General features: G+C 37.4%; 1 protein-coding gene across 2 annotated transcripts in view; it reads right to left on the reverse strand.

Moving 5' to 3' along the window:
* LOC100368723 (uncharacterized) overlaps window positions 1–27,278 on the reverse strand; it is an 83,935-nt gene that overhangs the window by 51,857 nt on the left and 4,800 nt on the right. Inside the window, exons 1-2 of one of the 2 annotated variants that reach the window (XM_085504408.1) lie at window positions 12,132–12,342; window positions 6,960–8,113 (exon numbers count right to left, since the gene is read on the reverse strand). In XM_085504408.1, coding sequence (XP_085360534.1) covers window positions 6,960–8,058 — 1,099 coding nt within the window. In that variant the 5' untranslated portion in view covers window positions 8,059–8,113; window positions 12,132–12,342. Of the gene's footprint in view, window positions 1–6,959; window positions 8,114–12,131; window positions 12,343–27,278 lie in introns of those variants that run through there. The other variant, XM_078008508.2, reaches the window with a different exon arrangement.

A 27,278-nucleotide genomic window follows, 5' to 3' on the forward strand; every position in this document is an offset into this window, starting at 1 on the left:
ATGGCCGTATACCATGTATCATTGTACACTCGGCTAACATAATGGCCATTTACCATGTATCATTGTACACTTGGCTAACGTAATGGCCGTTTGCCATGTATCATTGTACACTCGGCTAACATACTGGCCATTTACCATGTATCATTGTACACTTGACTAACGTAATGGCCATTTACATTATATTGTACATTTTGCTAACGTAACGACTGTTGGCCATACATCACTGTACACCTGACTAATGTAATGGCCGTTTACATTATATCACTGTACATTTGGCTAACGTAACGACTGTTGGCCACACATCACTGTACACTTGACTAACGTAATGGCCGTTTACATTATATCACTGTACATTTGGCTAACGTAACGACTGTTGGCCATACATCACTGTACACTTAACTAACGTAATGGCCGTTTACCATGTATCATTGTACACTTGACTAACGTAATGGTCGTTTACCATGTATCATTGTACACTTGACTAACGTAATGACCGTTTACCATGTATCATTGTACACTTGACTAACGTAATGACCGTTTACCATGTATCATTGTACACTTGACTAACGTAATGGCCGTTTACATTATATCACTGTACATTTGGCTAACGTAACGACTGTTGGCCATACATCACTGTACACTTGACTAACGTAATGGCCGTTTACATTATATCACTGTACATTTGGCTAACGTAACGACTGTTGGCCATACATTACTGTACACTTGACTAACGTAATGGCCGTTTATCATGTATCATTGTACCCTTGACTAACGTAATGGCCGTTTACCATGTATCCTTGTACACTTGACTAACGTAATGGCCGTTTGCCATGTATCATTGTACACTTGGCTAACGTAACGAATGTAGACATGTATCTGTAGATAACGTAACGATTGCGGAACTTGTATCAGTGTATGTGTGACTAACGTAATAAATGTTGGCGCCGTATCAACGTGAGCTTGCCGATTTTGGTACACTTCGGTTTTTGTAACCCTAGGTACACCGAGACTGTTCGATCGATCATAATGGCTGGTGTCCCAACTACATTGATATCATTGTTAATTATTTAATAAACACTTTTATAAGAATATTTTAAAATAAATAGCGACAAGTTGTGTGCGTCATGATTAAACCGTCATTGACCCGAGGGTAACGGGAATACGCTCAAATGAACGCCTTTGGGAAGGGCATAAGATACTTTTTTAATCTTTCTTTTCGACAATGCAAATCTGAGTGACGGTTGGTCAACAATTTCTGTCGTGCCTTGTACTAGACATGCAGTAGTTATTTTCACGGTGTTTTACTGCACTGGGCGAACAGATCTAGAGTGCCTCAGCGAATTCACAGCATACAAAGCTCCCATACATCAGTAGCCATAGCAACGTATGGTCCTTCCAGTAAATCGGGTCATTGAGTGAACCGGTCATGTCAGATTATACTGATTCTAGTGACAGACTGAAATAGAATTTAAAAAGTACGCTTCTGGTGGCACATGAAATGTTGGTACGTTGCTAAGTATCGTGAAATGAAGGGTTAGAGAACGGGCCTTGTACTTAGTATCGTATAATAAAGTGTGGGTAATGTATGAGTAACTTACCATTATTTTCCTGTACCTTTTATTCCCATTTCTTTCATATAATTGTTCAGAACACCTGCAGAAAACACTGATTACTCGTAACACCTCTATTCAGCCTTCAATACTAACACGCCCCAGAGGCTACGATTCACCTCGTCTTGTTTCGGTTCATCGCCCCTCCGAAACACAAAATACATTAACAACAATGACTATATAATTAAATCAATTACATAGCCAGTGATCGCACTAGAGGTGGCTGTAAACTCAAAATACGACCACCAGCAACACATCGATCGTCGTGGAATACGCCCTCTTCTTTGGGATGTCATGGTTACATCCGCTGTTCTTTAACGGATTGCAAGTGTGCCAATCAGCGTGTCTCCTCCATGTTTGATGGGACCAATGAAACGGATTGTACCGTGGAAGGTTTGGAGCGACATAAGCAAGATGGCATGGAGTGAACATAATACAAAAACTTGTTTGCACCAAAGCACGTACACATAAAACCGATTAAGACACACATTTTAATAGACGAAGATAATATTTCATGCAACCAATATTCTCGTTCTAAAACAAATTGATTATTTATTTTTTCCATGATATCTCCGTTTCCTGAGTAATATTTAATTATTGTCGGTGTATTTTATCGTCAAACAAGTTTGGAACGTTTCAGACAATGAACAATGAACGGAGAGGGTGCATGTCACATCGGTACATACAGTATACAGAAGTCGAAATCTCTATAAGAAATCAAAGCTACACTATACACGTTCCGGCATGTATATACGTAACCCGGGTATTCAGTCTTACCTGGGATAGAAGCTAAGTAGCCATAAGGAGATTAGTCTATATGAGACATCGATGACGTCATAAGCAAATAAGACTATTTAGCATCGATACGAACAGTATGCCGCCTGTCTATATGAAATCAAGTATTTAGTAATATCTAATATTACAGGTTCTATTACTGGCGACATAAGGGGTCAAGTATGTGTGCTTGTTTTATTTTTTATCAGGAATTTAAATTAAATTGCGTAATAACCAAGAACACATACAACGCACGTAAAGTGGCCGTAATCGATATTGAATCGCAGTCGCATAACTACGTGTATCCCAGCCGTACTGAAGCAACACTATCATATCGTATGCAATAACTCGTAGTGTATTAAAGATAAACCAACGCAACACCTTGAGCTAGATTGAAGCATTCCTTATAAGCCAAGCTGTATAGTGTGGGACTCGAAAATTATTTAGAACATCGCCCGTATTTTGACTCTTAATATTAATTTGACATTTCACACAGCAGCGGGAGACCGTAGACAAAGAATTAGTGTTGAGCATTGGAAAAACTCCGGGAGGGTGGTGGTAATAAAAAAATAAGTGTGTATTTTCTTCTTTGCTTATTTTGAATTGCGACTATTTCAGGAAGATGTTATTGTTTAATGTCAGCTTTTCACTTTCAAACGTGTTTATAAGTCATATGTGTAGAATGAATGACCCCCCTCCCCATCCAGCAAACAACAAAACATTTCTATTGGCCAACTCCTTAACGTCACATTTCATTCAAAATATATGCTAAATATCAACACGTCAGTAAGTGGCTGGAAGATGATTAGGTTCTGATCCGCGACAGACAATTAAATCATCTTTCACGTGATGTCGGTATAAAATAAGATTACACTAATTGGCGCAAAACTCAGACACAGACAGTGGCAGCTCCCGTACTCCGCTGTCGTATTTAGTTTGGGAGATTTGTGTTTCTGTTTTGTTTCTGCAAAGCATCTAGATAACATAGATGCATAGCCCAAGTATCTAAAATTAATAAATATGCATATGAATACAACTCCGTGATTTCATGTAACTCAATAAGGGTGACGATATATCCCTTATTAAAACACAGTCGATGTTACGTGGATTGAATTATGAAACGATACCGATTGAGGTATTTATAGCCACGAGAATGAATTTTAAATCGAATGTTGTCACAACTTATGGTGGGAATGTGCTACCGTCAGAAAATAAAAACAGCAATTCTATTATCGTGATGGAATTTTTTCACTTTTTCACAAATAGTGTTACTAAGTACGCATGAGCAGACGCGCATATGTTTCATTTCATCGACATTCATACCAACATGGTTTCTTAAATTGAAATTGTGTTAAGTATTCATTGATGATTGGAACTATTCACAGTGGGCGCGTCGATCGTAATGCGAGAACACATCCCTGATGCACCCGGTTTTGATTGGTGCCGACAGTGCCGCATTCAATCGTAGATGCCCAGCGTGTCGAGTCAAAGATTATTGCGAAGTAATAAACTCACATTTTGTTGTGAGTAACGATATATCAGTATTGATCAACTGATTGGTTGTTAAAAAGAGTAGAAACCAGGCACCAGTCAGAAATAATTTGTGGGGATTTATGAATCCTCATTGTGTCACCTTTATCTATTTGATATAGTACATTGCTATTTCGAAAGAATTTACAATATACAATTCTATGTATATTTCATATTCCAGCTTCCTAGACACAAACTGTACATTTCAGAGGAACGCGTGATATGAGTGATGCCCACTTGGTCGTTTTCTGGAACCGAATTTTTGGGAGGTTTTTTTCGCGTTTCCATAAACGTAGTACGACTTTATATATCTTGTGACTGCCAGCTGGAATAATCTGTGCTTTCATGCGAGAAAAATTCAAAATGCGCAAAATTCAGAATGTGCTGCAGCAATGCTCATTCATCGCATAGTTTTTTGAATTGAATTTAATAACAAATTGATGAGCATCTGGATGTGTAATGTTAGCTGCGGCAGTTACGTAATATACCAGCACACGTCGGACGGATTGTCAAGGTAACCGCATATTAGTGTTTCAGTGCGAATTGATGCATCGTGTATTCGGTTGCCGTATGACGTAGCATTATGAGTTCCAACCCTTACATATAAGTGTCCGTGCGGATTTTTCTCTGGATATTATTTATGTATTCAACAACCTAGTACTGGTTAATTCTCAGAATGTAAGGTGCGTGCATGTATGTTGTCTACAAAAACGATTTTACGGGTTTTGATGTAAAGTTTAGATAATCGCGAGGGATATATAACAGTCATTTTAACAACAGAAGCTGTTTTTGGACGATGCGTCACGTGAAGTTCGTGGGCGACATCGAAACAATGGAGGTGTAAACACTGCCTGCTTTTGAAACTACCTACGAGCAGTGTTTCTAAAAATCCTACTCATGATGGTGCGCAGAATCCATTTTAAAGATATTTATAGTTTCTGTGTCCTATATTATGCCAGCACATAAGAACATGAAGACGAACCCATAGCTTGATATTATGATTTACTCTGTGCTGACAAACAGAGGGCTAGCTCCCACTGTAAATATTTCTTATCATTGGGCTAAACCTGCTTACTGATCTAACATATCCCTCCTATTGGGTTGGTGCAAGAGGGCGTTGTTTTAACCCCGAGACTTTGTTCACACGTGTCTCATCTCAGTTGAGTACGGAACTTTGGGTCGAGACCAATCCTCTGACTCCGAGCTAAACTACCCCGGGTGACATCTGTTTTTCAACATTGGTTAAAATTAACTCTGGATCGAACCCTGTACATGTTTTACTGCACATGTGAACACTGTATTATAAGCGTATGCCAACAAGTAGATAAAACCCGTAGACCTTAGAAAAGATGTTTTCTAAGGTTTATGATAAAACAAACTGTGAATACCGTGATTCCAGTAGAAAAAGTTACGGCGGCTTAAGTTGCGCCTGGCAATTGAAAAGATAAGTGTCTCATGATGCTGTGTTCACTACCCCACACACAAACTCACTCTACCCATGGAACTACAAACTACAAACATTGTTTGTAGTTCCATGCTCTACCGTACTCTACAAGGGGTGTGAAAATGGAGGCCAGTGGCACTGACTCGTAGATAGGCAATGTTTAACTTAACCTTATTAAACCCCCTTTACGCCGATACGTGAAGTGTTCGCATCTGGTTTTCTCTTACGTCGACGTAAGTTACGTCGGCGTAAAGGGTCACAAGGCACATATGTGAACCCGGCACGTGATGACACCTTTGTTCTCCTCATAATCTATGTAATCAGAAATACAGTGACATAGAAATGTAAACACAAAATACACTAGTAAGTCTTTTGTTCAATTCAAGCACTGTTCAGCGCACCTGTAGAACACGCGACTGGAGTTTATTAAAAGATGGCGTTTTTATCCCAACGACTGAAACTCAAGTATTGCATATTTTGCATGGAGCGAATTATACGAGTATTTCATTATTCGAGAATTCTTCCGTCTCTAGACAAGTTTGAAGAACGCAGTCGTAAGCTATTTCGCCACCGGACGCGTGCCCGGGCTCATGATCAAACAATTCAAATTTGTCGGAAAATAAAAAAAAAAAATTGGGACCTGGCGTCATTGTGTATAAGCCAACATATTGCCAGGATTTACCAAATAATAGGACCGAGCTCACGAATTAACGCTGAATGTAAATATAAATCAATGCAACAAGATCCAACCAGCTGAAAACACAAAACAGCTATGTTTAATACAGTTTGGAAGATACTAGTATGCTATGTTTAACATTCGCTGTATAGGATTGTCAGTATTTGCTTTTTTAGAGTCAAAAGCACGATTAGTATATGATGCGACTCTCTACATAATTGGCACTGCGACAGCTTTGTATCGTATTCCTAAATCACAGTCCCTCAACACCTCAACAGTATAAATATACATCATTCCCCCACCGATTCTTTTGTAGTTGCGTTGATGTAGAACACGGTGAACACTAAAACGTGCCTTAATATATGGACAACGCGATTATTTGATGCGGCATCTGTGTATTTTTTATGACGGGGAGGGGAAAGTCATTGTTTTTGAACGAAGACAAATTAGGTGCTCGATCACGATTAGTGAGAAAAAGCTGTGGCTTGATAAAAACAACACTACCGACTATTGTTGTCTTTGTATGTATAATTGTATGTGATTCTGTATGTTTGTTTGCATGTATGTATGTTTGTTTGTTTGGTACATTATCTGTTCCATCTACTGTAAAGGGGTTAATTATTCACTGGGTTTTAATTTGGCTTATTTCGCTGACTGGAAAATGCGCTAAATTAAAACCCAGTGAATATGTAAAATTTAGCATAGAACACATTGTCTAAATGATAAAACCGTGAATTCAAAACCCACTGAATATGTTTGGAATGGTAAATCAGTGAAATTTAAACCCAGTGAAAATTAGTCATTTTACAGTATCTCATTGCAAATTAATGGGTAAATACGCTCCTGGCTGCGTTGGCGGGAAATTGTAGATTATACACATTGATATCATAGTTGAATACATACATAAATAAATAAACCCACTTACTGATTGGCAGTAGCATAAAAAATGGAAGCCAGCAGACGATGAATACTCCGACCACAATTCCTAACGTTTTTGCCGCCTTTTTCTCCTTATTAAACCGCTGTAGTTTCTGAGTGAGACCTGTAGTCTGCGACTTGCTCCTATTTCTCAACACTAGAGAGCTGTTTTCTTGGGTCTTACCAAACTTCCTAGCATTGTTTATTGTTCTTGGCTGGGCGGTGTGAATTCTCAGCGTTATGTCATTTTTACCTTTCCCGGTGCTTTTCTCTCCTGCCATGAGACTCCGGGTCTGAATAATGGCTTCCCTGTAAATGCGGTAGTAGAGGACCAATATAATTATCAATGGAATGTAGAATGACCCAGCAACTGAGAACAAAACATAGTCGAGTGAGTCTGTGAGAGGACATATATTAGGATCCTTTGTAGGGGGTCTCCAACCAAATAAAGGTCCGGCCGATATAGCTACGGAAAAGATCCAAACCAGTGCCATTACTATGGCAGCTCGTTTTTTCGTCATTATCATATTATGCTGCAGCGGACGTGTCACCCCAATATATCGATCTATGCTGATCACACACAGACTGTTGATAGAGGCAGTGCAACACAGTACATCTACCGCCGCCCATACATCGCAGAAAGCGGGTCCAAACGGCCAATACGGTATTATTTCATAGGTTGCTGAGAATGGTAAAACTGTTGTCCCAAGCAACAGATCGGCAACTGCTAAGTTAACGATAAAATAATGGGTGACAGATCGGAGAGATCGTTCCATTGCCACAGCTAATAAAACCAGTACGTTCCCAACAATAGTCAATATTACGACCATGCTAAGTGCAAGCGTAGATAGGACAATAAACAGAGTTGGCGGCAAAGCCGGGATCTCGTCCAACCCAATCGTGGTATTGGGCACCGTTGTTTGGTACATCGTGAACACATTTCCTAATTCCGGTTCAACGCTACTGTAAACCACGTGACTCCCACTCGGGATTAAACTACCATTTATTTCCGTGATTGCGTTAGCGATGTCAGTAGTGTGCCTACTCGATAGCATGTCTATTTCGGCGAATCCATTACTGGTATTTAGTTCCGGCAACCACTCCATCGTAGAGCATTAACAAGAGTGACGATTCTTTCTCTGGTCGCTCTTGATAATATATCTACAAGAAAGCACAATAAAAAAAATACATTGTTATTCTATTGCTACCGCCACATGACGTCACAGCAGGTACTGGGGCGCCACAATGGATGCTCTGTCGAGTGGATCATTCGAACTCTTTTCAAAACCAGAATTCGGACCTATTTCAAACAAAATAAAAATCACGTTGTTTTTTTAATGGCCGCGTTTATTCTTCCAATCTAATCCAGCTTTAGTAATTGCAATCGATGGACACGAATGACATAACCACATAATAGCCCGAGCATAGTTATTTCTTGGTAGAATTATATAACAGAGGCATCGCCCAGACTAAATTACAAAAAAAAAAAAAAAACGCATTTGGATGCAGAAATAATCAAACACATTCAGTCAGTCAAAATTAATTAACAAACAATTAAAAAGCAAACCTTCCCAAATTATTTTTATTACTATTGTTTGTTTTAGATTTGTTTCATTAACATGGATACCAATATTACAATGGATATTTCCGGGCTATATTTTATATGCAATATCACAGTACCATTAAGTGCCTAACCCGCACGGTGACCATAAATGTACAGTGTTATTTGCGCAGCGCAACACTAGTTGCCATGGATAGTAACTATGGAACCACTCCATGGATAACGATGATTCAAAGCCGATAGCGTTTTTCTGTAATCCTGTATGTTATAGCTGTACCTCGAGTCAGTGTGACGTAAAAAAACCAACGTCGCGTTTTATATTAAATACAGCAATATCTCTTGTCATCCAGAGTGGCGCTGTGAACACATGGAGCAATAGCAGAGACTGTCTATATGTATATATAAAGGGCGGGGGTGTACAAAATTACTCATGTTCATGTACAAAAATACGAATATATCACTAGCGACAATCCCATCTATCTTTAACTGGATCCACACGAATACCGGTGCGAACACTGTCTGCATGTAATTGCCACTATTACGCTATTGACTGAATGCGGTTACTATTACTCAAGTTTGTTAATGAATTTGGCTACATTTAATTACGTGACTTACTGACTACAGTTACTATTAATTAAGTTACTGGTTGATTACGGTCAGTCATATCTACGTTACTGTCTGAACACAATTACTTTATTTTCCTTACTGGTTGAAAATATGGTTACTATTAATTACGTTACTAGTTGAATACGGCTGCATACGGTAAATGTTATTCACGTTTTTTGGAGAATACGATTCTTATAAAATTACGTCTCTGGCTGAAAACAGTTACCATTAATACCACTAGTGGTTGGATACGGTTACTATAAATTGCTTTACTGACCAAATAAGACTACCTTCATTAGTTACGTTACTGGCTGAATACGGTTACTATTTATGCTACATGCTGAACACGGATACCATAATTAAGCCACTGGTTGTAACTTCTAATAAGATCACTAGCTGAATACAGTTTTTATTAATTAGTAAATTGGCTGAATACGGTTACTATGAATTACGTTACTGATCAAATACAGTTACTGCTAATTACGTTACTAACTGAATACGGTTACTACTAGCCGTCTATAGCGGGCCATATTTTGTCGATAGCTTCAATAAGGACAACGTGATGTTTTCAAAATAAAAATAATCTTAATGACATTATATTAAAAGATGAAATGTTATATTGCAAAGTTTTATTTGAAGCGCGCAACATGGACATATTAATAAGTGTGTTTACAATAACATGACAATAACGACGGCGATTTTATTCCCATAAATAAATAATGCCATGACCTTCATGAATCACACGCATGCACGCGCACACAGACAGACAGAGGTCACTTAAAAAGAATAGACTTAACCATGTATATATATAGTGGACCTGTGTACAGAGAAAAAAAAAACGTCATTGTCAAAAGCAAACGACAGTAGTTTTAGTAATGTTTTAGGTGTAAACGGCTTTTAAATGTGATTTTTTTTACGCTATGACTTTTTAAATCATTTAAGCAGCAGCTCGAATGGAGCCAGTGGCGGATCCAGAGGGGGGTGGTGGCCCCAAACGATCATTCACATCATCTGGATTACGCATAGCTTCTCTGCGATTTACGCTCCGTAAATTTTAAGCGAAGCTTGGACCCCCCCCCAATACATTTTGCTGGATCCGCCACAAAAAGGAGCGATTCCCCCTAACTACATTTAGTTACTCCTAATACGTTACTAGCTGAATGCAGTTACTATTACTCGGTTTACTTGATACGGCTACTATTAATTACGTGACTGACTGCCTAAATACAGTTACTATTAATTAAGTTACTGGTTGATTACGTCCAGTGGTAACTACGTTCTTGTCAGAACACAGTTATTTTATTTTCATTACTGGTTGAAAATATGGTTTCTATTAATTACGTTAATGTTGAATACGATAAATTTGATTTAACGGCTGCATATAATAAATATTATTCAAGTTACTTGGAGAATACGGTTACTGTTATTAATATCACTGGTTGGATACAGTTACTATAAATTGCTTTACTGGCAAAATAGGCCTACCTTTATTAATTACGTTATTTACTGGCTGAATACGATTACTGTTACGTAAACTACATACTTAATACGAATACCATAATTACGCCACTGGTTGTTACTTCTAATTAGGTCACTGACTGAATACGACCACTGTTAATTAGTTGCTGGTCAAATACAGTTACTGCTAATTACGTTACTAACTGAATACGGTTACTGCTAATTACGTTACTAACTGAATACGGTTACTACTAATTACGTTACTAACTGAATACGGTTACTACTAACTATTGGACCGTCTATAGCGTGTATTATTTTTCGATAGCTCAGTAAAGACAAAGATGAGTTTTCAAAATAAAAATAATCTTAATGGCATTATATTAAAAGATGAAATGTTATGTTACAAGGTTTAATTTGAGGCGCGCAAATTCGTAACATAAATATATTAAGTATGTTTACAATAACATGACAATGACAGCGGCGATTTTATTCCCATAAATAAATAATGTCATGACCTCCAGGAATGACACGCACGCATGCATGCGCACACAAACAGAGGTCACTTAAAAATAATAGACGTAACCATCTATATATATAGTCCACCTTGTCATAGTAATGTCATAGCCGTGTACAGAAAAGAAAAAAAAAGTCATTAAATGGAACTCAATTGTCAAAAGCAAGCGATAGTAGTAATAGTAATGGGTTATGTGTAAGCGTCTTTTGAATGTGATTTGTTTTTTCCACTGTATGGCTCTTTAAAACATTTAAGCAGCAGATTGAATGGAGCGATACCCCAAACTGCGTAATAGTTCAATCGTATGCAGTAATTGTGCCATAGGCTGTAACATCTGCACACATTATCGCGTTAATGACAATTAATGCTGATTTTGCGGATAGCGATGGAGCGGCTTCGCACACTCATCAGCTGGTGAGCGAATGGCCACCGAGACACAAGCGCATGCTTTATTAAAAGAGAAATACTAATCGCGAAATTGGTAATTTCCGATATTGTTAGCTGACCGACCTTATATACGCGTCTCATTAATTAATAATACTCACTCGTGTTACCGAAGTGTTTATGAGTAAAAATAGTAATAATGAAGTCTGTGATGCAATGGTTATTTATAAAGAACATTGACGAAAGAGGTTATAAGCACGCCGTGCATTAGAGATAGCCAATATCACCCTATTTTAGTGGTCCCCGGATATACTTTTGTAATAACGCACTGCTAGATGCTGTGACAACTATACAATAAATTGCATTTAGATTTACAACAGTATTTTCCGAACAAACAAATATCAGGTGCCGGCATTTTAAACATAATTTCACAGTCACCAAACCCCCTCCATGGGAATGTTACCCGACCTTAAAATTACACGATCACAGCAAGACCCGCTAAAATAGCATTTGAGTTAAAGCTGTTTACTATGCGGTTGAGAGAACCGAGTGGTACATAGATAACGATTCCGTACTCCTTCGCGTATATCGTAAACCGAACCCAACAATAATAACGTTATACTTAGCAGGTAAATCAACGAAAGTTATGAACTCACCATGGATGTACGAGATAAATCTCTCGACAGCAGATAATGTGAAAACGATCCCTAGTCACTAAGCATGTACTGTTCACATATTGGCACGTCGACATTAACGTGTCCACGGACACTCCACGCAAAGAACTACACACTTCGCTACACTCGAAAAGACGCTGTGCTCTACTCTCGAGCACTTCAGTACTCGTACGCTACTAGCAGCGACGGTCCGCAGTTGGTCTCGCTCACCAACCAATATACAGCAACCTCATATGCATATTTAGGGCTTAGTAGTGACGTCACACTTCAACGCATCCGTCACGGTTGGTTGTGGCTCGAACACTACTGACAACGAAATGTATCATAACGTACCCGCACCAGGGGAGACAATTCGTTGTATATATCCGCCCTATCTGAAATAAACATTTATCTTCGCCTTAACAAACGAAACTACAAAAAATGACAGTAGTTATGATTTGATATGTTCTCAATGGCGATATCAGTGGCTGGAATATTATCCAAGTATACTCATGGAGAGTGGTTATTTGTTAACCAATTTTTTTTATTTAATGGTTTCAGGATTGAATGGTTCGTTGGCGCCGTAATCGCATTGTTGGGGGTCACGTACTCCGGCGCAGTGCAACGCGGCAGGACACATCACTTTTGGCTGAGTGGTGGCGTGTCATATTTTTCTCAGTTTAATGGCAGTTCAAAGCGTCCGCCTTGAAGCGCACACGTTCAGGGGGCAGTTTATTGTGTCCGCGGTGGGTATTCATCCGCGTCTCTGTTTTCAAGGAGAAGGCGACACACTGTTGTAATAAATAAGATGTCATTTCACAGAAGTTGGGACTAACTGATAGTTTCCGTTTTCTCTCGACATTCAATGTTACAAATTCAGGATAGGCTTAGTCACATTTCAGGGACATTTAAGTGTCCGATTTACAATACGGCTGTCACGCTAACATGTTATTAGATTTATAACAGTTTGAATCGCTGGCTGATTTTCTAAATTCAGCGCATTTCAAACGCGCATTGCTGGAATTCATACCAACTCTATGTCATCAACCATTGATTATAAGTGTCATACATCAAATTAAAACTTGGACCGTGAACATTTTATAATTGTTTCAGATAAGATCTCTGCCCTTCCTCTCAAGATTTCATGCATTTCATAATTACTGCAAGTTAAAACAGTCCCAACTCATCTTCGGTACAAACGCGATATTCGAAAAGTAATCATACCCCAACGTTTGGCTCAAATTCATGAATACCAATGAGCTCTTATGACCTTGATGAATTTCATGGCAAACATTGTATATGGTGGGGTCATTTGGGTTATTAATATTTTATATCTTAGATAGCATCGCGTAGGTAAACGATGACCCAGTAATTGCCCAATACCAGATAGATTCCAAGTGAAGCAATTTTCATAACCCTAACATACTCTCGCAATCACAGTCAAATGGGCTTGTGCTATATTCAACTGGTGGATGTTTTTGTAATAATTGTCACATCGTCCTTGAATGACACGTAAAAACAAAACAAAAACAAATGTGATTTGATTCCGCTCTCATAATAGATAAACCCAACTTTACTACACTGTATCTGCACTGTTCACTCAAAGCTTCCTAGCCAGCAATGATTAATACTGTCCAATTAAAGCTCCCTAGCCAGCAATGATTAATACTGTCCAATTAAAGCTCCCTAGCCAGCAATGATTAATACTGTCCAATTAAAGCTCCCTAGCCAGCAATGATTAATACTACTCAAATAATGTAGTCGAGGATGATTTTCACTTTAGTTTTTTATCTGTCCAACATTTCATGACTATTTTTATACTGATCTCTACCCTAGCTGATTTATGGAGTTAACGAGTACTTTTTTCAAGAAACTTACTACCAGTAAACTAGTATGTAATCTAGCTATTTTATTTTCTAAGAAGCGACCCAATACGATAAATATGCAAGATCTTGACATTTTGACAGCATAGTCCATTTAACCCCCCCTAGCCAGTTATATCAAATACTGATCTGTACTTTCCAATTAAAGAAGCCCCTAGCCGGCTATACCCGATATTGGTCAGTTCTGTCCAAATAGAATCCTCTAGCGAGCACTACAGATAATATTGATCTCCATTGCCCAATTAAAGCTCCCTTGCCAGCTATAACTAATATTAGCCAGTACCGTCCAATTAAAGGGCGACAGTCGTCGTGCCGCGTCCTGTTCGATATGGGACTCATAGCGACGTATACAACGCGTGTAAAATACATTGTTTGTTTACATGAAATTCGAACACGCGCTGCGCGACGACCACCGCGCTTTAAATATTTCTTGCCAGTCATGAATAAGATTTGTCTTCAGTTATTACTGACATGAACTGACAATGTGGAGTTGTGTGTGGGGTGGGGTGGGGGTGGGGTGTCCAACCTCATGCCGTTACAACTGTCTGTTATTATGTTTGTTAGGATTCGTCGGTATCTTCATCACTATTTCATCACTATTTCCCAGTCAGCGTGGTCTTCGGGCAATATGAACATTTTCTGGCTCGTAATTGAAGAATACATTTTGAAGTTATATTTAACACCCTGGTTCTAATACGGACGTTGAGGGGGGTGCCCAGGACAGTATGGAAATTGAGGACAGTCAATGGTTTCTGGAACACAACGACGAAGAAATACAAGAGTCTTACTTGCAGAGGAACGCTGTTATTCTGGAGGGCTCCGCTGATAGCAGGAGATCGCAGATCAGTTCATACAAGTCTCACAGAACGATGATTGTAGCCTGTATCACTTGTCTCACAATATCGCAGCAACAGAGTACGCAATTGAAATGGTGGACTGTCCTCAGTCTAGTCTATCTATAGGCATAAGTGGCCCAGATTCAAGTACACCATCTGGGTTCCCACAGGAGCCAATCAGAATGTGGTCTCACGTAGGCAATTCAGTAGATCGTAAACATTCTTTGTTATGTAAATCACAAGCACACCTGGAAGATTCCAATTGTCCTTCCTGATTTGTAAATAGGTATGATATGAACAAAGTACACGGTTATGAACACATATCGAATGGTTTCGGAACCACAACGTTCTATCAACTTGAGACTTAATTTATTTGAAACAAAGATTTGCAACATCATTCAAATTTTAAACACCCTTTTTTTTTATAATTTATTTTATTCGAAATCCGCCCACATCCGAAAGGCGTGATTAGGTTAATGTACTTACAATTATAATGCGGTCCAAGCGATTTCCGTGATCAAAATGACGCTTGCTGATTGGCTAAGATGATATCACGTGATTGGGGAGCGGTCCTGATAATATAGTAATGAACATTAGCAGGTATGCTCCATTTCATGCTGCATTTTAATTTGTCGTATTTCAAACGTTTCAACCATAATATAAATATAAGTCAATATGTTATGATTATTTACAAATGACCATCTTATTTCAAATTCATTATTTATAGATAAAATAATCATATCCATCTGACATCTGGTTTTATTTATATAAAAAAAAATACATCGTTTGAAAATACGATACTTAACGCACATGCCATGGCCTGGGTCTGTGACGAAATATTTATTGTTGTTGTGATGACAACATTCACCAGCAGGCGGTCACCTCGATTACCTTGGTACTGTATTTGTACCTGTTCATTTATTTTCATTGAATTAGTACCTGAATACGCGTAACTAAAACAAACTTGCTATGAAGTGCGTTTAGAGGGCGGTGGTCGTTGCGAATTTCATGTAAACAAACAATGTATTTTACACGTCTGCCGAATGAAATGATTTTTTGACGATTTACAAATTATTAAAAGAAAGGGGCTATACTCATTCCCAAAATAACCCCCACATATTATGGCAGGAAATTGAATTTGGCCAACTAATAAGATGTAAATTAAGACAATCAATTAAGCAAGAAATGATATTACCTCACGGATGTAATGTGTGATTATTCCGGGATAATGCATGATGATACATTTCTATTACGTGAGGCGACACTTATTGTTTCAATTCTCGCGCTATTGTTGGCTGCACGGAACGTATATCGATTTGACATTGCATAATCAGCGTGGAGTCATGGGGTCCTTATTAAATGCAAACGCCAAGACAGCTGCCGACATCATTGAACTCGTGTTCTCTGATTGACGGAGCCTATCCATGTTTGTCGGAGTTGTTGGTAAGCTCGCGACTGAAAACTGTTCGATTTAAAAAAAGGGCAAATCACTTCGTGGAATTTCCTGGATACTGAAGTTATCGTACTTTTTTCCGAAAAGAAAAGTGGATATCTAAAGATGACCTCTTTTAAAAGTAATAAATGGGGCACCAAACCAAAATGTCAACAGGGGAATGAAGAGGTGTGTAAATCAATGAGCCTGCTCATTGACCTTTGACCTGTATCAGTTCCGAATTTGACAGCTGTGCATGAAGTATGGTCAGCGAAAATTTATTGAGTGTCTATTTCAATCTGTCAATTATTCATTCAAATAAATTAATTTTTTTACGTTTACAAAAAATTCAGTGTTGACCTTCCAACATATGTTATGACCCGACAAACTCCAGTTTTGGTCAAACGATTTAAAAATATAATCACTCCCTTTGACGAACAAGCGTCCTTGACCAACAATTTGTTTATTTGTTCCTGGGTCTATTATTAATTATGATATTTAGGAATATGTTCACGTGTGTCGCTTACACAAACAGCTCGATTTAATGTTTCTTTGTCTACAGTCTTGTTTCTATTTTAATAAAACGCATCTATTATACAGAATTTCCGCGATCTTAACGCAACCTGCCAACGGCGAAGATCTTTCATGTTGGTAAATGTAAAATCATAGCTCAAGTTTAAAGTGGGCTGAAACACAATGACAAATCGCGGCGTAAACAGCACAGGTTTCTACAGGCAAGGTTAAAAGCGGTCATTACCGCAAACGCTTACCATGATCATTATCTTTATTTCAATTTTCCAATCATCCAGGCTCAATAGACGAAATATAAGCTGTCACGACAGAAACAGTAACTTGTCAAAACTACAACGATATCAGTCTAGAGATCGGCCACACGTTCTACTCATTGCTATATTGCATGTTTATTCGAGCAGATCAAGTCGAATAAAAAGTTGAATAGACGACTATTCTGATTTCTAATCTATTAAAGTGATTCGTCGCGTTTGATATAAGACCCCCTGAATATACAACATATACAACGCGTGGAAAATACATATATGTTATATAAAGTTGGCGTGGCCGGAAATCGCCGTCGTCGGAGTAGAATAAACCGATTTTCAACTTATAGAAAACGTGAAATGGAGTAAAATGTATTAACATGATGAAAGTGTGAATTCGGGAAATATATTTATTCGTATTATCTAAGATTATATTTTTGATTGTACCAATATGGTACGTTTTCTACATACATATTTTTACCAGATGAATATTATTATACTATTCTGTAGGCAGGTTATGGTTGCCATGGAAATGGTCGTCTCAACAATATTAAGTGAATAAAAGTTGATCATCCTTATTTAATTTCCTCGCGACTCCTCGTCAGTAATTGAGGGCCAATACCATTATTCACTCGTACTATTGATTGAAGTATTGTTTATCATCATCATCATCTTCAGAAATTAATGTAATTAAACCTGCACGTAACCCTTCATAAATAAAAAAAACAAACATTGAGAGACAAATTTGAATATTAATTCATGTAATTGTCTTTATTGTATCAATGGAAACGCTGAGACTGATAATTCCCGTAAAACAATTCTTCTTGGCACGGTGTCTGCGATCGCAGTATTATGATGGTATTCATGGTAATTGTCGCGGATAATCTGATAGCGTTTTCTAATCCTATATATTGACAGTTTTCGTCCATTGAAAATAGTAGTCCGCGCCTTTATAGCCGAAGTATATTTCACTATGCAAGCGTAATTGCTGTAATTGACAACCTAAATCTCATACAATCGTGGAATCACTACCTTCCGCGACCCGTTCGGTATGTGGTATTCGTGTAGCGTGAAAGATGTCCTAATCTATTTAATCTCAAGCGTGTCGACAATATTTTACACAATTATTAAAACTGAAATTGCGTTTGCTATGTATATATCGACAATCTACGTTTTCTTTGTTCCACGGCATTCATTTACGCATCTAATAAATTCTTTTCAAAGCTTATACCATGTGTCAAGACACCGTGGCAACATTTGAATTGAATTTATGGGGGGGGGGGCAATTAACCTGAAACGTAAGGAAAGTTTTATTCTCACTGAAAAATAAATTGGGATTTCAACAAAACATAAATATAAAAACACTACTTTTCCTTTTTTGACAAAATTATTCGCACAATTTCGTTATATGGTAGTGATATCTTGAGACATGAAAGTTCAAGCTCTTACAATTCAATTATAGAGCAGGTACACTCTACTCAGTATTGTCGTTATCTCTCAGGTGGCGCTAGAAGCGATGGGCATCTATGGGGAATAAAGCAAATATTCGCTGAATGTTCTCATTAAAAAACAAATGATCAACTATTTCAACCGTGTAATCATTTCCAACAACATTGTCTTAAGTGAAACAGGTCACATAAATAGGCGCATAAATAGCAAATTGTATAAAAGTGTACAATCACAACTAACTCAAAATAGAATTTTGAAGAAAACAATGGCAAAATAAAATGTATGATGAAAAAAAAGTAGATAAATAAATACTCAAAACAAACATAGAAAACATTATCTATTCAACCCTGCAAACGTGATGTTGTGTTAACGATTTTGTATATTTCAGATAATGAAACATAGTCATAAGACTGGACGTGACACACTTTCCAAATACCAAGTTGAATTCTAATGAACATCAACTGTTCAGCTATTCCAGTAGCCACATTTATACAGAACAGCTTTAGTGTTAGACAGCAACACAAACCAATTCACGATATGGTAAATCCGCGTTTTTTTTTCTTCTAATTTAATATTACTCCATGATTGCTTTTTACCATTTGACATTTTTGTTAGACCTCGCTGCTGTACTTTTTTAAATCCGCGTGTGTCAATGATTATTATTATTACTACCATTTGGCCCATTAGTTGCGAGGCTCCTGTTGTTACCATGTTGTCACGTACTTTAGTCTCCATACATACACATTTAGTATATTTGAGAATAAAGGTCGCTGATATACTAGCGACTAAATAATAGGTGTCACGAAGAAAGGTGACTGCACTTAACAAGTCACGCTGAGAGCAATACCAGTAATCCGTTGACCGAAAGAAAATTACAGAAAAACTGTTTACATAGAAATAACCAATCATTATGTGATTGTGTTAGAGCTGTAATCAATCTTTTAAAACTTCAATGACTCTTTACGCCAGCATTTCAATTGATCTGAACAAATTGTAATTTATTTTTTTCAGAATCTTCAATAAAAGAAATACAAATAGTAACGATGTTCTATTGTCAGTACCTTGTCTGCTAACCATTGAATAAATTGAATGGATTATCCGGCGTCTGCGGTATTTATTTAAGAGTAATAGATGAAAAAGGTGTCCGCCTTTACTTTGGCGAAGTCAAACACGCGTCCGCTTACAGTGGCAAGGCGCTTTAGCGACGACATAAGTTCGATTCCTGTATTGCGTGTTAATATGTTCCAAACATGCCTGTACTTTTTATTGGATATTCACCTTCAGCTCACAACAATTTGTAGTTTGCAGTGAGAAGATGTTATGGGAAGTCTCTACCTTTGTGGGCACGCCAGATATCATACACATGTAGTAATGCCAGGAAACTAGTAACTAATAAAATCTGCATTCAATTTCGTGAAGATTAAGAAAACTTTGCTGTAATATGAGATAGATATTCCCCTGCTTCGTTATGTGATGATTAGCCTGATATAAAACACGCGTTTTTTTACTGCGAGGCAATCTTGCTTATCCCTTGGGCTATTTGATGACGATCTTCCTTTGCTTCGCTTCGATTCACTACATCAAACAAACACGCAAATGTCATGCCCATATAATCGGCCGTAACAAAAACAAGTGTTTGTTGAAATAAAATGAGTATAATCGAATATGTACATGGTGGGGGGGGGGTACATTTCATGTGACAGATAGTATCCCTTACTAAAAAATAATGACATGTCATTATCTGTAGATAGAACGTTCATATAAGATTCATGGGCCGACTTCCGCCAAGGCGTTCAATATGGGTCCCTTGCGATGCATACCATGCAGACCTTAGACACATATTTCTACGGTCCATGGTTTACTAGTCTGGGAACTACTCTATCGTCACGGATCCGCTGGTATCTTTCTTTCTCCGCAACAGACCTTTCATGTCAACTATGTAAATTTATTCCCAACGTAATAAAGAATTACATTCGTTGATATGGCAACAGTACTACCAGTTGATGTATGGCGTGGAGAAAACGTATAAGTGTAATCAATTGTTCATTAACATAATCAAATTAAATCGCACTATATGTTTCAGCCAATCAACGTCACGATTATTCAATGACCGTGGAGGCGAAATCTTAAGAGAAATTCCAGATTTGTGAGTAACCAGGGTCATGGTAGGCTGGTAGCTTGAGTAATAGTTGGAAGGTGTGTTGTACGGCAGCCACATTCAAGTAATATTGAATTTCATTACTCAATTTTCACGTAAGCGTAATATGCAAATGACACTTGATTGTTGGTTACAAATAGACGTAAATTGAACCGCAATGTAATCCGCGTTCTACAACAAGCAAGAAAAGTAATACAAGTGTAACTAGCACCGATTAAGCGACTGTAACAATAATCACACATGATATAATACAACAATTGTATCAACAAACACTAATGTATCATGATTACATTGTAACAACCACAAATGTGATACAGCGTAAAAACAGCCGCAAATGTATTGCAGTGTTACAACCACAGATGTATAACAGTGTAACAACAACTACTAAAAATGTAATACAGCAAGTGTAACAACAATAAAAATGTATTAAAGTGTCACTTCCACAAATTTAGTACAGAGTAACAAAAAACACGAATATTATATAGCGTAGCAGCCACACGTGTAAGTAAATACGAGTGTATATTTTAAAATAACATATATTGCGATTGTATCATGTATTACTTAAAGCATGGTGGTCGTCGAGCCACGCAAGCGCGTGATATGGGTCTCATATAAACAAAGATGACGCCTTTGACTGTTGCGCACACCAACGAGTACAACATGAGAGGTTATCAAGCTTTAATTAAGCATTTTTTTACCGACGGTAATTACTGCAAGTTGTACCCTAGTCAAATCGTACTCGTTGAATGAGCGCATTGGATTAGGAGAAATAAATGTTTATCAACTCAATGTTGCATATGCGCGGCCCGACGACCACCACCCTTTAAAAAAACGCAAACCTGTGTATTTAAAAAAAAGAAAGATCTATTTTGATCAAAAGACCCTTGATGAAATTAAGCTGCCGTCATTTAGACTAGAAGACTATGATAGATGTTTTCTTTTCCATTAGGGTAAACACACATTTCTGGAGGGGAGGTTGGGAAGATTGATGAGATTAACGAGGGGGTAAAAAGAAAATGTCACATAATTAGGTTTAATAGTCAACAATGAGATCTGTCGTTGGTGGATTGATATCACAGCGGTTCAAGGTTACTGGACCAAGCCGATTCATTATCTATTGTGAAGATGTCACAGTAGTAAGAACGTTGTCCTCTGTGCAAGCTGTTGACGATCCTAGATAATGTTTCCGTATCGCATCGTTTTTTTTGTTTATAGCACATATATTATATTTTAGTGACGTGCGAACATTAGAGATGGGTGTCCCAGCAATGATGCTGCTGGGATGCATGCTCGAGGGTAATAGAACATCGGTTTACCCGTAATCGGGAGCAACACAATTTTTAGCTTTGTGTGTTTTGTGTAGTAATACATACACTAATAAACATAATAGAATGTAATAAAAGGCGATGATTATTATACAAATCAATCATACTTCCCGGAAAGCGCATTTAATCTCCTCATTTACTGTACATAAGTTCAAAAATACAAAGTAAGGCTAGTTCAAGCACATTACTAACAGCACACGGTATAAAGCGTGATATACTGAAACAAGCTGTTACAGTAGCTGGTTTTATATGTGTAAACCGATTTTAAGGATCGAGTCGTTTATTGTTTTATTCTGGTATTGATCGTACATTTGTTAACTAAACGATTATTATTTTTTCTAGATGGAACAAAATCTTGTGACACTTGTTCTATCGATGAACCGCGATAGAGACCAACATTGCTTGATTGAAGTATATTCAATATATCAATGTTATCAGTGTTTGTGTTATAATTACAATTGGATCCAACTTAATAAAATTGAAATTTGTTGAAAAGAATATTAAGTCAGATATTAATAAAGATTACAATTTTCAGCGGTTTTATATTAAATTTCCATAGTCCAATAATTCGAAACGTTGAGATTTGTCGAACAAAAGAGACTAATTAAATTATGCAATTTCTGTTATGATCATTTTTTTTAATTAATAAAAGCAAATCACACATTTTTCTTCGAGAATGTTAGATCAAGGTTGCACAGGAACACTCTCAAAGTTGGAGTCTGGCATATTATTCAACTCTCCTAGATTAAACAAATGAAACAGTAACGCACATTATGTGGTTTCTGGATATACACATTCTTCCAGAATGTACATCAACGATGTCAAATAGTATAAAACTATATATACTTTAATAATTCTCTTTGCATCAACATTCTGAATTAACTACACATCCATCGTAGTAGATATCGAACACCTGTCAAACGAAAGTAGATTACATCTCGGACCAAATGTGTTGCCGTATGATGTGTTGATATCTGAAAAGATTGAATGATAAGATATTTCCAGCCTGTCACATTTTGGTATTTTCACATAGGCTAGAATGTTTTACCTTTTTTGATTTCAGTTGAATATGCTGTTCAATAATAATATGAATGTTAGTTTTTGCTAATCTCAATAAATAAACTTATTTTGTTTCAATTGTTTCGAGTTTCAATTGCATCTAATAAGCTGTTCGATTAAGTAAGCAACACTGCAGGCGCACCGTCAACGGTTCACGCCGACCCAGATGTGTACACAGCGACTGCGCATTGCCGGGAATTCAAGGTAGTCATCACTAGCGAGCTATGACGTCAAAATAGCGGCGAATTAAGATTTATTCGTCATACTGCATCACACAGAAAATAAGAAATGGTCTATTCAGTTCACCTTAACCTTACTGTATTGCATATCATTGCTTAGTATATAGCCGCGAGAGGTGTTCCAGGCTGAGCAGTATTCCATATTTACCACAAGTTCAAACGCTGTATTTGCCGTTCATTATCAAGGTCAAAGATCAGTATCAAAATGATATGATGCGATTTATTTCCAGTGTAACGTTCTTTTCAAGTGGTGCGAACAGTTATATTATATTTATTGATACGTCGTTTGAATGGATCGAAAATGGCTGCCGGGATCTCGTTGAGGGCGAGAGGGCTACGACGCATGTTTTTGTCTACATCAAATAGTGTTTTATTCTATCGCATTGTCACGTCCGCTGTTCCAAATACCGCGATCAGGGAAACAGCAGACGATTGCTGGAGGGAATGGAATGGGCAAAAACAAATCTCTCTGCTCTCTTGCTCACAGCGAGATCTCGACGGTCATTTGAGGTCTATCTGACGCATCGATTGATACAATTAGATTTGGATATGAGGAAAGTTTGAAAGTAGCACATTTTAAAATACGGTTTCCTAAATAAGCATATATATAGAAAGGTGATCTTATGACTGACGTGTGTTTATACATCTCTTGTCTACGTATTTGAAGGTACGAAACGTCAATATTGACGAAAGTCATTGCCATCGAAGTGTATTTAAAGAAGAAAAGTAAATGGTTGTTTGAAAATGTTTACAAGCATCCACAGACAGCAAATACTGCTTTTACTGAATACACTATCAGAGACGATGAATCAGACACATCGCAACAACAGTTATATCTGACTGATGGTTGTTTGTTAAGGCGATACTCATGAATTTCAATGCACATCCATACAAACCAAAATAAGAATAAAGTCACATTCTCGAAAACAAAACACGCCAAAACGATCTCTAGTGACACAAATATCGCCGTGACTTTCTATTAACAAAAATCACCCGAACAATGTTACGATAATACTAGTGAGTTTTTGAAAACATTCAAACCTCATTTGACGCGCGAACAAAGGTTTCATTAATATAACTTCGTGCAATATAATCATGACGATTCACAAAGTTGTAAAAAATATGATGAAATACGTGTATTTGATCATGTGACTATGTACATAAAACAGATTAACACAGGTAACGTCTTTTTGCCATGAGATATATGACCTGGCCTACAAACACGTTCACTAAGTGCCCAGGATTCAGTTAGTGCTACCGCATCAACTGCTCAAAACTATTAGCTTAACATGGACGACATTATGCGACTACCAGCAGTGTATACTAAAACAACCAAGTAGGCGGCCAACCTCTCCAAGTCACCGCCCGCTGTGCCATATCATTTCAAATATGAAATCAATAAATCAAACAGTGGTCTACAGAATAATAACCCCCTTGCAAAGTACATCGATCAGGCTAAAGGAGGAACAGAAAAAAATAACAGAAGAAGAAAAAAAATATCACCTGGCGAATCGCTCCCCAACACATTTATATGCGATGCATCTACACCTACATGCTTCAAAGAGGCACGGACCAACAAAGGATAATTAACGAGTAAGTCTAGACAAATTGATGTGGACACGGGCGTCGAAAGAACAGTCTTCGATTTATCGAATTGATTGTGATATCATTAACATGTGGGGTGCAAGGAATATACACTGAAGTTACAATATTAGCATTTGATTTACAAATTGCATGTAGCATGTTGTTTTATTGGCTATTCATTATTCTCCCGGGTTGTGAGTTACATGTCCGGTTTTACAATGATCTGATTGTATCAATCCACATAACAGGTCGAAACCGGTTGAATTTCCGCAGCGACAAGCACGTACGTTACCTCAAAATGCACGTATAACGCACCTAATGTGAGAGCGTGCACAAATAAAACATACAGCAAAGTCAAGTTTAACGTGCAATGTCTGATTCTTATCATCTACTCTTATACAAGTGCAATGTTAGCATTTATACACTTCTTTTTGTACAATTGCATGTATTGTACCAGTTTTACGCAGTGAACTTAATGCCTCGGACTGCTAGGTAATCTAACAGATGTCTCTTAATGTTCAAGTTGGCAAAATGAAAAATGAAAAAAAAATGACGGTCACCTTGAATTGGATTTCAATACAGACCATCTTTCTTTCATGAGCTAGACGAAAATTGTCTGTATACCAAGTTCAGACTTACTTTGACCTTGTAAATATGAAATATTAGCATAATTGTTCGAGAAAAGCCAATAAAAATAGCCAATATTTGTCGCACAAAATGGCTGCAAGTCAATCACCCTGAATTAAAATTGCGACACAGATTTTTTTATTGATGTGCTAAAACCCATTCACGTGTTTACCAGGCTTGAACCTAACGAGCAAGTGTGAATTCACGATATAAGCGTAATTGTGCAAAAATAGACGGAAAAAATATATGGCTGCCAGTATGGATAAGATCTCGACAACAACCCACTTGCATCGCTGTGAAATAAAATATTGCTTCTGTACACGGTCTGAATACTCTTGGTGACTGCATTTTAAAATACTCAAGCAAAAAAGAACCAAAAATAAATACTTTTGACAAACAAAATGGCTGTCAACAGGTATTACCAATATAGGGGCAAGAACAACTCGGAGAAAATACTACACACATATAAAATGTAGACTTTTAGGCTATTAGGATAAAATATGGCCGCCAGTCATGTATCAACTATGAACCATTTTATAAAATAAATAAATCCATAAACCGAAAAAATGCAATGAGCGGACAGAACCCATCCCGCGGGCATCCGGACCGTGTCAAATCGAGGGCATTCACGTAAGTGAACTCAATTGAATCTAGCCGGCCTATTGTTTTTATGCCAGTTGAGCACTGACCCGGATTTCATGACAGTACAACCAAGCCGGATATGAATAATTGTTGAGGTACAAAACAGGGTTGAAGTCACAAAATGTTGACGAAATAGGGTCAGATTCCAGACGGCACCTATACCTACTATACTATACCCAAGTAACTCTTATTGCGAACAAAATAGGAAATAACCTGGAATTATCTTTATAAGACATTTGATAGTCTACAAATAACTTATAACTGATTAAATGAGAAGTTTAACATACAATTTTACTAATTTTAATAATGTATAGGCCATACAACAAACAAAACATGGAAACATTCATTAAGGTGGAATCGTAAACAAAAATATCTAGAATTTATCCACTTGGCAGTAAATTGTATCAATTTAGGGACGTTGAATTAATCAGTTCCGGGTCACCAGTCAATTTAAAAAAAATATACCGGTACTTTAGTGAACGGCGGCCATTTTTGCCAGTAACATAACATTTTCACGATTGTTTCTGATGGTGGAAATATTAAGCCATATAATAATGTTGACTGGTAAGATATAGGTTGAACAAGTTATATTTCGTGACTGATAGGATACTATCCCAAATAAAATAAATTAAATTAAATTAAATTAGGGGTTTACAATGTACTGGAACTGTTATAAAAATAGCGATTTCTGAATATTATTTCAGATAGATTAAAACTGACAATATAATCAAGACGAATTATCTGGAATTTCAAATTTAATGAAACATATTTTTGTAACCACCAGGGTTATGTGCTTAAATCCAGATTGGCACCTGTCACATGTCATTTGTCAGGAGAAAGATGACCTAGCCCACATCTTTATTCAGTGTCCAAGAATAGCTCCCCTGCATCAGCTGCGTAAACAAAATATTAACTTAATCCCACCAATGTACAATTGTCGTTATATACACTACATCCACCCAGGATAGGAGTAACTACTACAAGTCACCGACTTATTGTGATATAATCACACAACAAAATACTCTTTTGCTGTTATCAACATTTCCAGTCAAACACCCCCCCCCCCAAAAAAAAAAAACCGAGAAATATTTTCAGATGCAATGGCCACAGGTTGTATGAAAATTCATTCAAAAAGGCGTA

The sequence above is a fragment of the Saccoglossus kowalevskii genome, chromosome 10, assembly GCF_978046115.1.
Source record: "Saccoglossus kowalevskii chromosome 10, keSacKowa6.1, whole genome shotgun sequence".
NCBI lineage: Eukaryota > Metazoa > Hemichordata > Enteropneusta > Harrimaniidae > Saccoglossus > Saccoglossus kowalevskii.